The 12037-nt window shown below is 41.2% G+C and overlaps 1 protein-coding gene across 5 annotated transcripts in view; it reads right to left on the bottom strand.

Annotated features, from left to right (window-relative positions):
* Window positions 1-9840, bottom strand: part of MLLT10 (MLLT10 histone lysine methyltransferase DOT1L cofactor) — a 130370-nt gene extending 120530 nt beyond the window's left edge. Inside the window, exons 1-3 of one of the 5 annotated variants that reach the window (XM_076331674.1) lie at window positions 9787-9840; window positions 8996-9164; window positions 5199-5278 (exon numbers count right to left, since the gene is read on the bottom strand). In XM_076331674.1, the coding sequence (XP_076187789.1) occupies window positions 5199-5278; window positions 8996-9164; window positions 9787-9825 (288 nt within the window). In that variant the 5' untranslated portion in view covers window positions 9826-9840. Of the gene's footprint in view, window positions 1-5198; window positions 5279-8995; window positions 9165-9356; window positions 9475-9786 lie in introns of those variants that run through there. The other 4 variants (XM_076331671.1, XM_076331672.1, XM_076331673.1 and 1 more) reach the window with 4 other exon arrangements.
* Window positions 9841-12037: the final 2197 nt, after the last annotated feature.

The following is a 12037-nucleotide window of genomic DNA, read 5'->3' as shown; positions in this document are numbered from 1 at the left end:
CCACTGTGCCTAAGTATCTTTAGGCAGATTTTTTATTCCAGTTATCCAGCTACAAACATTCACTGCCTTCCAGACTGCACAGCCATTCATAAGAGACAGGACTGTGTTGTCGGTCTTTTTTTTTTTTGGGGGGGGGGGAGGGGAGGAGGAAGCAGGACGATATTATAGTAGTAGTTTCTCATATTTATAAAAAAAAAAAATCTACTAGCAATTTGTTTTTTACAGTCACTTTTCCTTCTCTTATTTAGAAGGTTACTATTCTACTGCTGTATAAAAGCCACACAAATAACAAAAGCACATAGGTCAATTTTTCTGTTGTATGCTCAAAGCTAAAGCAATTTTCCTACTACTTGTTATAGTATTCTTAAAAGTAGTTGTAGTAATATTCTTATATAAAATGTCCTTTAAGAAAAATTATGGATACACATTAAAAATTTATTTAAGAATTATTTCAAGAGATACCTTCGAAGAGAACGCATAGTATATTAGTCCTGAATAATTTGGTGGCCAGTATTTCAAATGGAAGAAAAAAAGAAACCAGCAAGTTTTCCTTCTCCTAAAATTAAGTTTAGTTCACCTCTATCATGACCATATTTATCAACATGCATTCTAGTTTACAGATACAGCTGTAATAACCACAGCAAAACTGATTCTAAGCAGAGGCACAGAGATCCCATTGCCCTGGAGGCAGCCTGTTGAGCCAGAGCTGTCAGAGCTCTGATCACAAACCTATCTGCATATCAAAAGCCTACATTCCTATTTCCTCCTTCTTTGCCGCCTTCTGTTTGGGCAAAAGGCAAGTAATACTACACCTATGGTTATTTTATACCACATTAAACGCTGGGGGTGGGGTGTTAAACTATGGATACATCATACAACTCCTATGAGCAACTCTACAATAACAAACTTGTAGATGCATGTGATGAAAGATTTTTTTAAAAAGGGGAACTTGGAGAGGAGAACTACAACCAGTTATATTAAAAATACTAAAACCAATTATATTATATTTAAAAAAAAAAATCTCAAGCATTCAGACTGTGGATCATCTGTGCAGCAGATGCAGGAACAGCTCAGGTCTGGCAGGATTACTAGCAGGAACCTATCACTACGAGAGCACAATGTACCTGAACTGGCTTTGGAGGTAAACAGTATAGCTGCGTTTCTACAGCTCTGAATCCTTAAGTATTAAGTACTGTACGATCTAAACTGACTCTGCAATGACAGTCTTTCTGTCTCCACACCAAGTTCCAAGAAACACATGTGCAAGTGCAGAGACTCCAGTTACGCTAGATTCAGCTGAGATCCAGATGAATACTATCTCGAACTTATGTGGCTAGTTCCACAGGGAGTCACAGCCCCCTCAACACATTCCCCAGGACTAAAATCCAGGTGGCTTATTAGACCAGCTGTAGTGTCACGCAAATGTGCCGACTCAGTTCTGGGCCAGTACTGCATTCAACTTCATATGCCACCCCATCAAAAAAAAAAAAAAACCTAACACAGAAATGCCAAGTGGAAAAAACACCACCTTTACGACGTTAGAGTAATTTGTACCAAGTCCAAACTGATTCTTCCAGATGCAATGACAGGCTTACAATATACATATTCCAGTGAAACAGATCAACAGCATATTAATTCACTTGCAATCCTGTAAGCAATCTGACTTCACATATACAAGCTGAGCTGTGTTTGAGGTAGTAAAACTTCCTGGAATTCGTAACACTGAAGTTCAGTACTGAGATCTCCTGGTCTCTCTGAATCGAGTTGGATTCATAAGGACCAGCATCTACACGTAGCTAATAAGCCCGACCAAGCTAACTGTGCAAATGTTGGATGCCTCTGTGCTGCCTTGTATCTCTATCACATGGATTATTCCGGCTCCCTTCATGATAAGCATGAATAGTAGAAAACCATAAGCACATTGTCTATTTATACCCCGCTATATACTATAATTAAATCTTTCTTAAAATAAGATCATCAAAAAAGGTGTTTGGCACATAATAGTATGATGGAGAAAAAAGTCTTTTTGAACAACAGTTGTGCTACAATTCCTAAACTTAGCTTCTCTAGTCTCTCTTTGGATACCAGTACTATCAGCCCCTGGACAACATATATGCACCATCCAATTTCCCAAGCCAGGGCCCAAAGTCCTTTACATACTACTCTATATGTATACATCCTCACACGGATTCTAATATTACTTTTTCCTACATCAACACGTATCTGCCCTGCTTTTTGATTCAGAAGTTCAGATACATGTGAAGACATCAAAAGGGCCCACTATGCAGGGTAGTAACAGCTGGTGCTGACACAGGCAAAGCTGGGAGCAGTTGCCACCCATCTTGAAGAGATTCACATTCCAAGCTCACCATAGGTCAGCTAAGATAAATTAGCTGATTTAGGGAAGACCAGGACTTTTCAAGCAGTAGTTAAAACCTTACACAGTTATTGTAAAAAGTGCATACTGGGATTACAACCTTCTATTTATTATGTACTATGTATGCATGATTATAAGGTAAGTCAAATAATTACCAGACACCTCAATATGTCCATTATCCAAACAGTTCGGGTTTACAAAAATCACTGACACACACAAAAACATGACCCTGCTAGAGCCAAGACTCGGTATGACTCATCAGGTATGGAACTGTGCTTTCCAGCTAGTAGCTGAACATTCAAAACCCAAGACACTGGCTACCGCCTCACTATCAAAAACACAGAAGTCAAGGAGGCTTGTGTGGCTGGGGGGGAAAAAAAAAAAAAAAAAAAAAAAAATCAGCCACCATTTTCAAGCAGTATGTACCAGCTTAGCGGCAGCACACAAAAGAAAGGGAACACAGTAGACTTCAGTGTGTAACAGCTGAAAGTATATGGGAAGCCAACTGCTCTAACCTGCTGTTAAGCAAAGTTCTCTGGTGACCCACCTACTTGAGTTACATGCTCCTGAGTTAGTCTATTTCTTTCAGTTGTTAAAGCAAGACTAACTTTAGTGCAAGCAATTAACCCTGGTCTCTTACCAGAATGGATTTCTTTGCCCAGTAACTGCAGCTTAAAAATAAAAAAACCACACCCCAAAACCCACACCCCAAAAAACACACAACACAGACAGCATCAGCAGAGAAAAATATGCCTTGAGTGCAAGACTCAGATCTTTTTAAAGATTAAAAATAAGTAAGTAGAAGCATGTTCAATGTAATACGGTTAATTTAATTCTGGTTTTGTTTCTAGACAAGAAAGCCAACAGAAAAACTAAGCTTCAGTCTCCTACAGTGATGATAAGGAGGTCTGCTTTTGCAAGTAAGTGTGTTACAGCTTCTGAGTCTGATGAACTGGTTATAACCAAGTTCCAGTTTTCATACTGAAGTCAGAGCTTCAGTTTAGTTTTTAAATGTTAAGGGCTTCTCCAAGACACATCAGAGACAGCCACCATGTTTCTAACTCACTAACATAGTTGTTAAAACTTCAACCGTTATCAATCTGTTCTACCTCACATGCCATTAAGTTTCACTTGAGAACCATTTAAACCTATGCTGTATTACAAATGGGAAAGATTTTTTTTTTCTTCAAAACCAGATCAGCAATCAACTTGTTGAACTGTACCATAAACAGACCCCATTAGGTGGAAACGAGAATAGGGTACACCGGGCAGAGAATTCAGCTAAGTTCATCGCTATTCCTTCTTAACTTCAAACACTGAAGAAAAGCAGTATAATGCCTATCAAAGCTATTCTCTTTGGTAAACTCAAGAAATTATCAGAACGCAGTGAGACATTGTTTATTTTAGAACTCAGTACAGTCCTCCTTCATTCCTTGTGTCAGGAGAAGCCAGGAATAACTATATCCTAAATCCTGATGAGAATTCCCTATCATGCACCAGAAAAATCCTCCTACTAGCTACCATCTCTTTTCCCCCTCCCTCTGTATTTTTAACTTTGCTGTCAACCTGTATATATCAAACTCAGCAACATTAAAAAAATGCTACTCTCAAAACTTTATGTCGCTGATGGTCTTCCCAGGAAAAGAAAGAAAAAGCCTTTCTTTAGAAAGGGCGGCGGGTTTGATTTTCTGTTTACAAGTATTTGGAGAGCACATAGAAATCAATCCTTTCTTGCTCCCACCAACAGGTCTGCTTTGGAAGGAGTAACAAAGTCTAGGTTACTAGGACATTATGAAAACATTAGTGGCGAGTTGGGAAAAAGTAGAGGAACAAGATTCTTCAGTCCTGTGCCAAAAATTCACACAACATTAAGTCATCCTACCATTTCTATAGTACTTTATATTCGAAAAGGAAATAGGTACAGCAAACAGCTCATGTAAACACTCTGCCAGTCACTGACAGTAACTGAAAATTTGGTCTCAGGCTCTTCATTTGTCTTTAGATATGAAAGTTAGAAATAGTTTACACGCTGCCCGAAGATGCTGCACCACCTTCTCTTCCAGTTTTTATATGAAAAATGTTTTCACAGGCAAAGGAACAGCTTAGTCTTTCTAAATACTCTATTTTTTGCTGGAACACAAACTAAAAAGTGCCAAGTAGTGAGAAATGCGATTGTCTTTTTCTGAAAACGCCTGATATCCTGCAGCTTGATCTAATAACATACAAGTCTGACCAAAAAAAACCCTCATGTAATCAAGGGGAAAAAAAAGTGTTGGGGTTTTTTTGTTGTTTTTCAGAAGGATTATCTGAATCCCCTATATTTACCATAAAAAATTAAAAAGACAGAGAAAGAAAATGTTTCTTCAATTAGAAGTATCACATTCCAAGTAAGCATTAGATTCAGAAATTAAGAACACTATGTATTGGTTAAGCGTTCCTAGACTGAAGCTTTCAACCGGCAATCTAAAGTTGCTGTAAAAGAAAATTGGACACAGATTCTATTTCCGCTCTGTACCTAACTGTGTAAGTATTAAACTGACAAAATTACACAAAACCCACACCACAGATAAGAAGAAAATCTTTGAAACGGTTGGAAAAAAAAACTGAAAAAAAAACCCAAAAACACACCACAGAAATTGTCAGAATACTTAGAGACAGTTATATATTTCCACTTAAAAAACCCAAACAGTTCTTTCTGAATAGCATCTAGATGGAATTATGACAGAAAGCTAAGCTATTTTCTACTATTACTGGGATACTTGGGTAAATATTATCCACACAAGCATTATAACTAGCATTACTTAATAAACAAAGCACATACCACTCTGGCTGCTCTTTCCTGAGATTCACACTTCCTGCAAAACCAAGGTCCAGTGGGTACTTGAACAATTCCATAGCAAGCTGTTTTGAACAAGACAAAATATTTCAGCAAACATAAGCAGCACTACAGTACTACTAATACGAATGTCATAAAAAAAGCTTAGTATTAGTTGATGTCACATCATTTTAGTAAGTCAAATTGACATCTATACATTGCACATGAAATCCTATCACAGCAGTACTCAAAATGAAGTACAAGCTTCCACTTAAAAATTTATGCAAAATTTGTGAAATAAAAATACTGATTAGCTTGAAAAATAATATAACCATTCAAAAGCAGCAATGTTTCATATGTGATCTGTTTTGCTATTTATTTACTAGCAAAACAGGTAAAACATTTCACAATAACAAACACCCATCATTTATAGTAAAATCTTTAAGAGAAAACTAAAAGCAACTAACAAATCCGAGTTTGTCATGAGACATTCATACACTTAGTTACAATCAAGTTCTCTTACTCTTTATGAGTAAAATAACTGGTCTTAAGTAGGAAATCCGTAATAAACTGAACAAAGATACAAAGTTTGCTTTTTTCCCCCTGAAAATTCATATGGAGCTGTAAATACAAACTAAACTGAGCATCAGGGCTAGGATCAGTAGCAACTATAGCCAGGCTACAACATAAATCCTTAGGAAAGAGATTTCGAGACATGCAGATATCTCTGCAAGACTGTCATCTATATTTTCACAGTATACTAAAAAACCAGGGGTTTGATAAGAAATTCCACAGAAAAAGAGTTTAGTAATTTGGCAATACTGTTCATGTTTGAAATGCACAGATCAAGAGACTTTAAGAACTGCTGAGGGAATGAAAATACAAGAACACAAGTGCTGTGAGTATATTCTAATATCTGTATGGGTTTAACAACTAATAACAAACGATCAAAAAGCCAAACATTTTCCTCAAAAAGATAATCCTGAATCTGACATCATATTTTTAATATCTCAATTCCCAACAATCATATATTACTTAAATAAGGAAATCTGGTTTAAGTGTGTAACTAGAAAAATATATATATAATAAATAAACAGTTAAGAGGAAAGCTGAGACTAAATTAGTATCTTCTAGTACATATACAAAAATATTATTGGTTTTGTGCTAGCCTGAAGAAGAAAGAAAAAAAAAAAAACAGTAATGTAATAGTAGTAAAAAAAGTGCCTGGCTAATACACCTTTTCTTCTACAAAGGAAAGTCAATGAAATCATTTCCTATTATATGCATACATGTAGTCATATTAAGATCAGTTGTCAGATTTTCAAATACATTATCCAAGTACTGACAGACCAAACTATCTTGATAAGCCCTTTCTACTGTACAATGAACTTTTTTAACACGAGAAGAAACATCTTGTTTTCGTTGCATCTATATTAACCACAGATGAGGGGGACTTTTAATTCCTCTTTAGAAATTAAGAGGGAGACATTAAATGTGCAATCACACATCTAAATTAGCAAGAGCCAGTGCAGAGTAAGAAACTAATTACAGAATGCAACTCAGAGACAGGGCTGGCAATTAGATTCAAAGGCAACATGAGTTGGGCAAAGACCAAGTTGAAGTGAAGTACTTTTATATCTGCAAACATAACAGAGTACACCTAGAGCCTAAAAAAGTCCACCACAGGTTTGTGCTCTGATACACTGTGATATTGTTTATTGAGTTCCAGGACTACCCTTCCACTACTATGCAAAGCTTCTTTAAACACATGAAGACACTTTGTCCTCCACAACTTGCCAATGGCTTAATACTTCTAAAGAAGTTTCTTCTGAACTAAAAATAATAACAAAAAATGCAGTTAATAAAGTCTCATAGGTAATACTGCTGTCTGAACTTCAAATAAGGACTATCAGCTTTAACCATGAGGACTACTACTTTTACTACAGAAAGACTACAAAAAGAGCGGACACGCTTCCTCTACCACCTTCACATGACGTATCAAATCCAAAACGTAAAACATCAATGATACAGTAAATCAAAACATACAGTTCTTCTTTTCTTAAGACCTCTACAACAGCATCTGGATTTAGAAGAAGCAGTACTTTGCACCCTTCCTGCCAGATTCAAATTCAGATTTGGACCTCGTCTTAAGAAAAAAAAAAAAAAAAGTTCAATATTCTTGTATCTAATTTACTGACGTGTGTCTCTGTATCAGGAATACTTCCTAAAATAGACTTCTGTTGTTCCCACCATTTCAGCTCCAACTGCTGCTATTGTCAAATTCTTTCAATGAAAATATTAGCAAGGCTCTAGATGCAAAGGAAGATGCCCAAGATAACACAAAAGTAATAGCTGGTTCAGGCATGACTTCTAAAAGTATTCATGTTTTAGTGTTCTTTTTCATGATCCTAAAACTCCACAAAAGCAGAGTTAACTTACTTTTTAACATTACTCAGCTCTTAAGACAACAGAAGACTGATTCAAAACCAGGCTAATTTCACAGATCCTGTCAGCTCCCCTCTGCGTTCAATCCAACATTAACAAGAATAACTGAATTCTTTTGCAGATCTCCTTAAATTATTACTATCTCTCATTATTTGTCAGTTTACAAAGGAGCATATACATGAAACAAAGTTACTATATCATCTTCAACACAATTTAAGACCAAGCATGAGACAGACATCAGCAGTATTTTCACATGCACTAGGTATTCAGACTAATGAACCGGGTTTAGGATTTTCTGTCTCTTCCAATTTGTTCACCATCTAGGAGTCAAAGAGCCAGCCACAGAGTTCATATGACTGCTTGGGAGCTGATACAGAGAAACTGCCATTTTATTCCTTACTTCTGCCACCATAAAGCAAAAGTCATCATAACTTCCTTTCTTACAACATAAGCAGCAGAATCCAGTCTCTCCCTCTGCTCTCACAAGAAGGGTCAACCCACTGACAGAAACAAAACAATCACACACAGAGGGAACGTGCCAGCTCCTGAGCTGAGCTGGAAACCAACCAACCAGCCTCCACTAATCCAAACAAATCCAGCATCAGCCATTCCGACTAGCACCCTCCCCCTGCAGAACCACAACAGGAAGTCTCTTCATCTACCAGGAAACATCAGCCAAATGACATTCAAGGAAAGGCAGGCAGAGGAAGAAATCACATGACAGCTAACTCTTTCCTACACACCGCGCTCTTGCAGTCCTAAACCCTCCTCGTCTACTGGCTGCCCCTCAAGTAATTTTTTCTAACTTGGGAAAGGCAGGGACAACAGGCATCGCATATAGCAAGAAAGAAATACAGCAACAATTGCCAGAATAGAGATTAGTAAGAAGTTCCGCAAAGAAGGAAAGGAGTTTTAGGTAGTCTTTGGACTGCTGCAGCTGAGGTTGTTAACAGGGTGCAAAAGTGGACTGGAAAGCACAGACACAGAAGTGGTACAAGGGGAGGAGAAAGGGAAAAAAAACTGGAAGGGGGGTTCTTCCTTTCTCGTAGTCATAATATAGGAAGTCATAATATAGGAAGTCTCCCATGAGGGAAAAGACGGACGGACAGACTGGAAGGATAGAGGATGACAGGGCAGGTCAGACCAGAAAGCACGTGGCCCCAGAAACAGGGAAATAGGCTTCATGGGTGACAAGAAGGAGCTGGGAGGGGGGAAGGAGAGAAGAAGGGGAGAAAAACGGCCAAGGGGGGGATAAGTGGGGGGAAGTAGGCCCAAGGGAAGAGGACAGGGAGCATCAAGAAGGAAGTAGCGAGGCCGGAGGCCAGAGCTGGTGAGCTGGCACTCGCCTGCCTACTCACCTTGATGCACTGCGACATTGCAGCCGTGCCCGTCGCAGTAGACAAGCGGGTTCTCGGCCCAGCCCCTCTCGTCGGAGCACACGCAGCAGCCGCCGATCATCTCCTTCATGCTATTGGAGAACTCGCCCTCCAGTGACACAGGCAGCAGCAAAGGCTCGCTAGAGACCATCTAAGGGTTAAAAACACCGTCGTCAACAACACAGCACACACGCACACACACGCTTCACCCCCTGCCTGCCCCCTCCCCCGGCGGTGTCTCCCCTCAGTCACTCAGCCGCCGCCGCCGCCACCGCCGCCACGGCAATGATTTAGGGCCCATGACCGCTGGCTGAGAGCCTCTTCTCGCCCCCGCCCGACCAACCGGCCAGGCTGTATCAGTCACGCAAGCAGGCAGGGGCAGCCCGGCGGCGGTACACTGAGGAGGACACCACACAGCAGGCAGACAGGCAAGAGAGCGGGGCCGGCGCGCAGGCGCACTGCGCGCCCCCGCGGGGAAGGCCTCGGCCTGGGCCTCCTCGCGATGGTTCACGAGCCGCCCAGGGAACGTGAGCCGCGGCTGAGCGCGCGCCCCCCACACACCCCCCCCCGGCTCCAACCGCCGCGCCGAGAGAGCGTGCGCGAGCGAGCGGCGCCCCGCCAGGACCGCCCGCCCGCCCCTCGCCTCGCCTCCGCGCGGGCCGGAAGAGCCGGCTCTCCCGGGCACCTGATGGCCCGGCCCGGCCCGGCCCGGCCCGCCGAGCGCGCCCGCCGCCCCGGCCTGCGAGCCGCGCCGTCCCCGCTCGGGCACCCACCTCGGCGTGCTGCCACTCTCCGTCTCCCGGGCGAGCCATCTCGCCCCCCCCGGCCGGCCTAACCCTAAACGCGCTCCGTGCCGCGACCTCCCGCCGGGGCCGCCGGCCGGGCCGCTCGGCGCGCCTCGGGACAGCCCGTGCGAAACCGCCTCCCTTCCCAGCCCGGGCGAGCGTTAGACGGGCTTATTGCTGCCCCCCTCCCCTCGGTGTGTGTGGGGGGGCGGGGGAGGTGGCAGACATGCGCCCCGCTCCCACCCGCGATGTCACTCTGCTCATGCCCCCTTCAGGAAGGCTGGAGGACTCGCCCCATTCCCGCCCTCCCCTCCCACCCCGCAGAAATCATTTTTACTATCTTGTTTATTTTCCCCCTGATGTGACTGCAGGACTAATGCGTTCCCGCTCCCAACTTTTATTATCCTGTTTATATCCCCTCGGTGTGCCTGCAGGACTAATGCATTCTCACTATTGGGCCACTTCCCTGCCCTCACCGCAACTTTTACTGTTCTGTTTATTTTCCCTTCGGTGGGGCTGCAAAACGAATGCATTATTAATCCCGCTCTTCTCCCCCCAAACGCATCGTGCGGATGCAGCGCTGCGTGGCCATTGCTGCCACAGCAGCCAAAGTGATGCCGAATAGAAGGTACGACAAGTAGAGAAACCAGGGAGGCCACAGAGACACAAAACCAAACGCATTCTTCCACACAGCTGTTCTTTACTTTTAGAGGTGGATACGCCTTTCTGGAAGTTGGGTGTTTGGGGGTCTTCTAGTAAAACAATTCTAATTCTGTTGTCTCTTTTAATTAAGGGGGGAGGGGGAGGAAAAAAAAATAAAACCTGGGGGGAGAGCTGAGGTGGTCAGCAGAGAGGAAAATCTCAGGCTATTCAATTCTCCATTGTAAGTAGGTATGCCTGTAGCAGAAGGAACTAATTGTGGTGATTGTTGGGAGCACAGAGAAATTAAATGCAGCCTTGCAAAATTCTGCTCACTCGCTTGCCCCGGGGCCAGCATGCATTTATTTATTTATTTATTTATTTATTTAGTGTTGGGCAAAGAAGATATCATTGATCTATCTTCATTATCATGCTAAAAGGTGGAAAAGCAGAATTTGTGCATGGAGTATATTTTTAATTATGATTTTGCAAGGCCAGCTTAGTTGATACAGTATCTGTACAAATCACTACTGAATTATGTACATTCCTGGACACGTCGCTACCTAGATCAATATATATGCAGGTTATATTTTATACTTTGTTAACTAATAAAACATCTGCACTTGTGTACGGGAGTATGACGAACTGCTATGTGGAAGGGAGAGGTGGGATGTGCACAACTCTCTACCCCCTAGAGACATCTGAATCTGCAGTTTGTGTGCAGGATATCTTAGGTCAAGCTCTTTCCTTGAAAGTTCGAAGTGAAATTATTTAGATAGAGGGAGAATGGAGGGCAGGCAGAAAAGGAATGATGAAGGTAGCTTCCTAGATGAAAAGGGCCCAGCCAAACACACAATTAAGGCAGCCATTTGAGACACATTCTAAACATTTCTCTAAATGTATGTTCCAATATCCTTGCGAGTTTAGAAATTTTTAAGGCATATGTAAAAAACAGGGGGGATGGGACTGGAATGTAGTACGTTTCAGTTTGTGTAAAATCATTCAGTGATTGCTCTCAAAACAAACCCACCCCATACCCAAGTGTCCTATCTCAACACTGAAGAATACAAATTTGAACATAAAACTATTTATAAAACATACTTACAACACTATTTTCATTACTTTTAAAGCTTGTAAAAATAACCTGAAAATTGCAGGTGCAAGCAATTACTTTGTAAGGAAATAAAGCAATTAATATATCCTGTTTTATCCTATTAATATATCCTGTGTTTTAAAAAAACGCAAATTATTTGAAGCTGATAGATACAGTGTCCCAGCCCTTCTTCATTCTTGTCAGGAAAATGACATCTAATTTAAAAAGCATTCTCAATGATTCTGTTAACCCTGACCAAAAAAAAAAAAAAAAAGTATCATGGTACAGCAGCAAATCTGTCCTTTATTTCCCTGATGGGTAAATTAAAATAAATATCCTTTTAAAATGAAAAAATATTACATCTATTTTAATTTGTTGGACGAATTTATATATTTAGTAAAACCTGTATTGTAACAAACAATTGTAAATTTTTCCCACGGCTTTTTTTTTTTTTTTTAATTCATTGACAAGGTCTTCCTGCAATTTCTTCTTTGAAAAGCAACTAGT

This window comes from Aptenodytes patagonicus, chromosome 2, assembly GCF_965638725.1.
Source record: "Aptenodytes patagonicus chromosome 2, bAptPat1.pri.cur, whole genome shotgun sequence".
Classification (NCBI taxonomy): Eukaryota; Metazoa; Chordata; class Aves; order Sphenisciformes; family Spheniscidae; genus Aptenodytes; species Aptenodytes patagonicus.
This window is presented reverse-complemented; position numbering and strand designations above follow the sequence as displayed.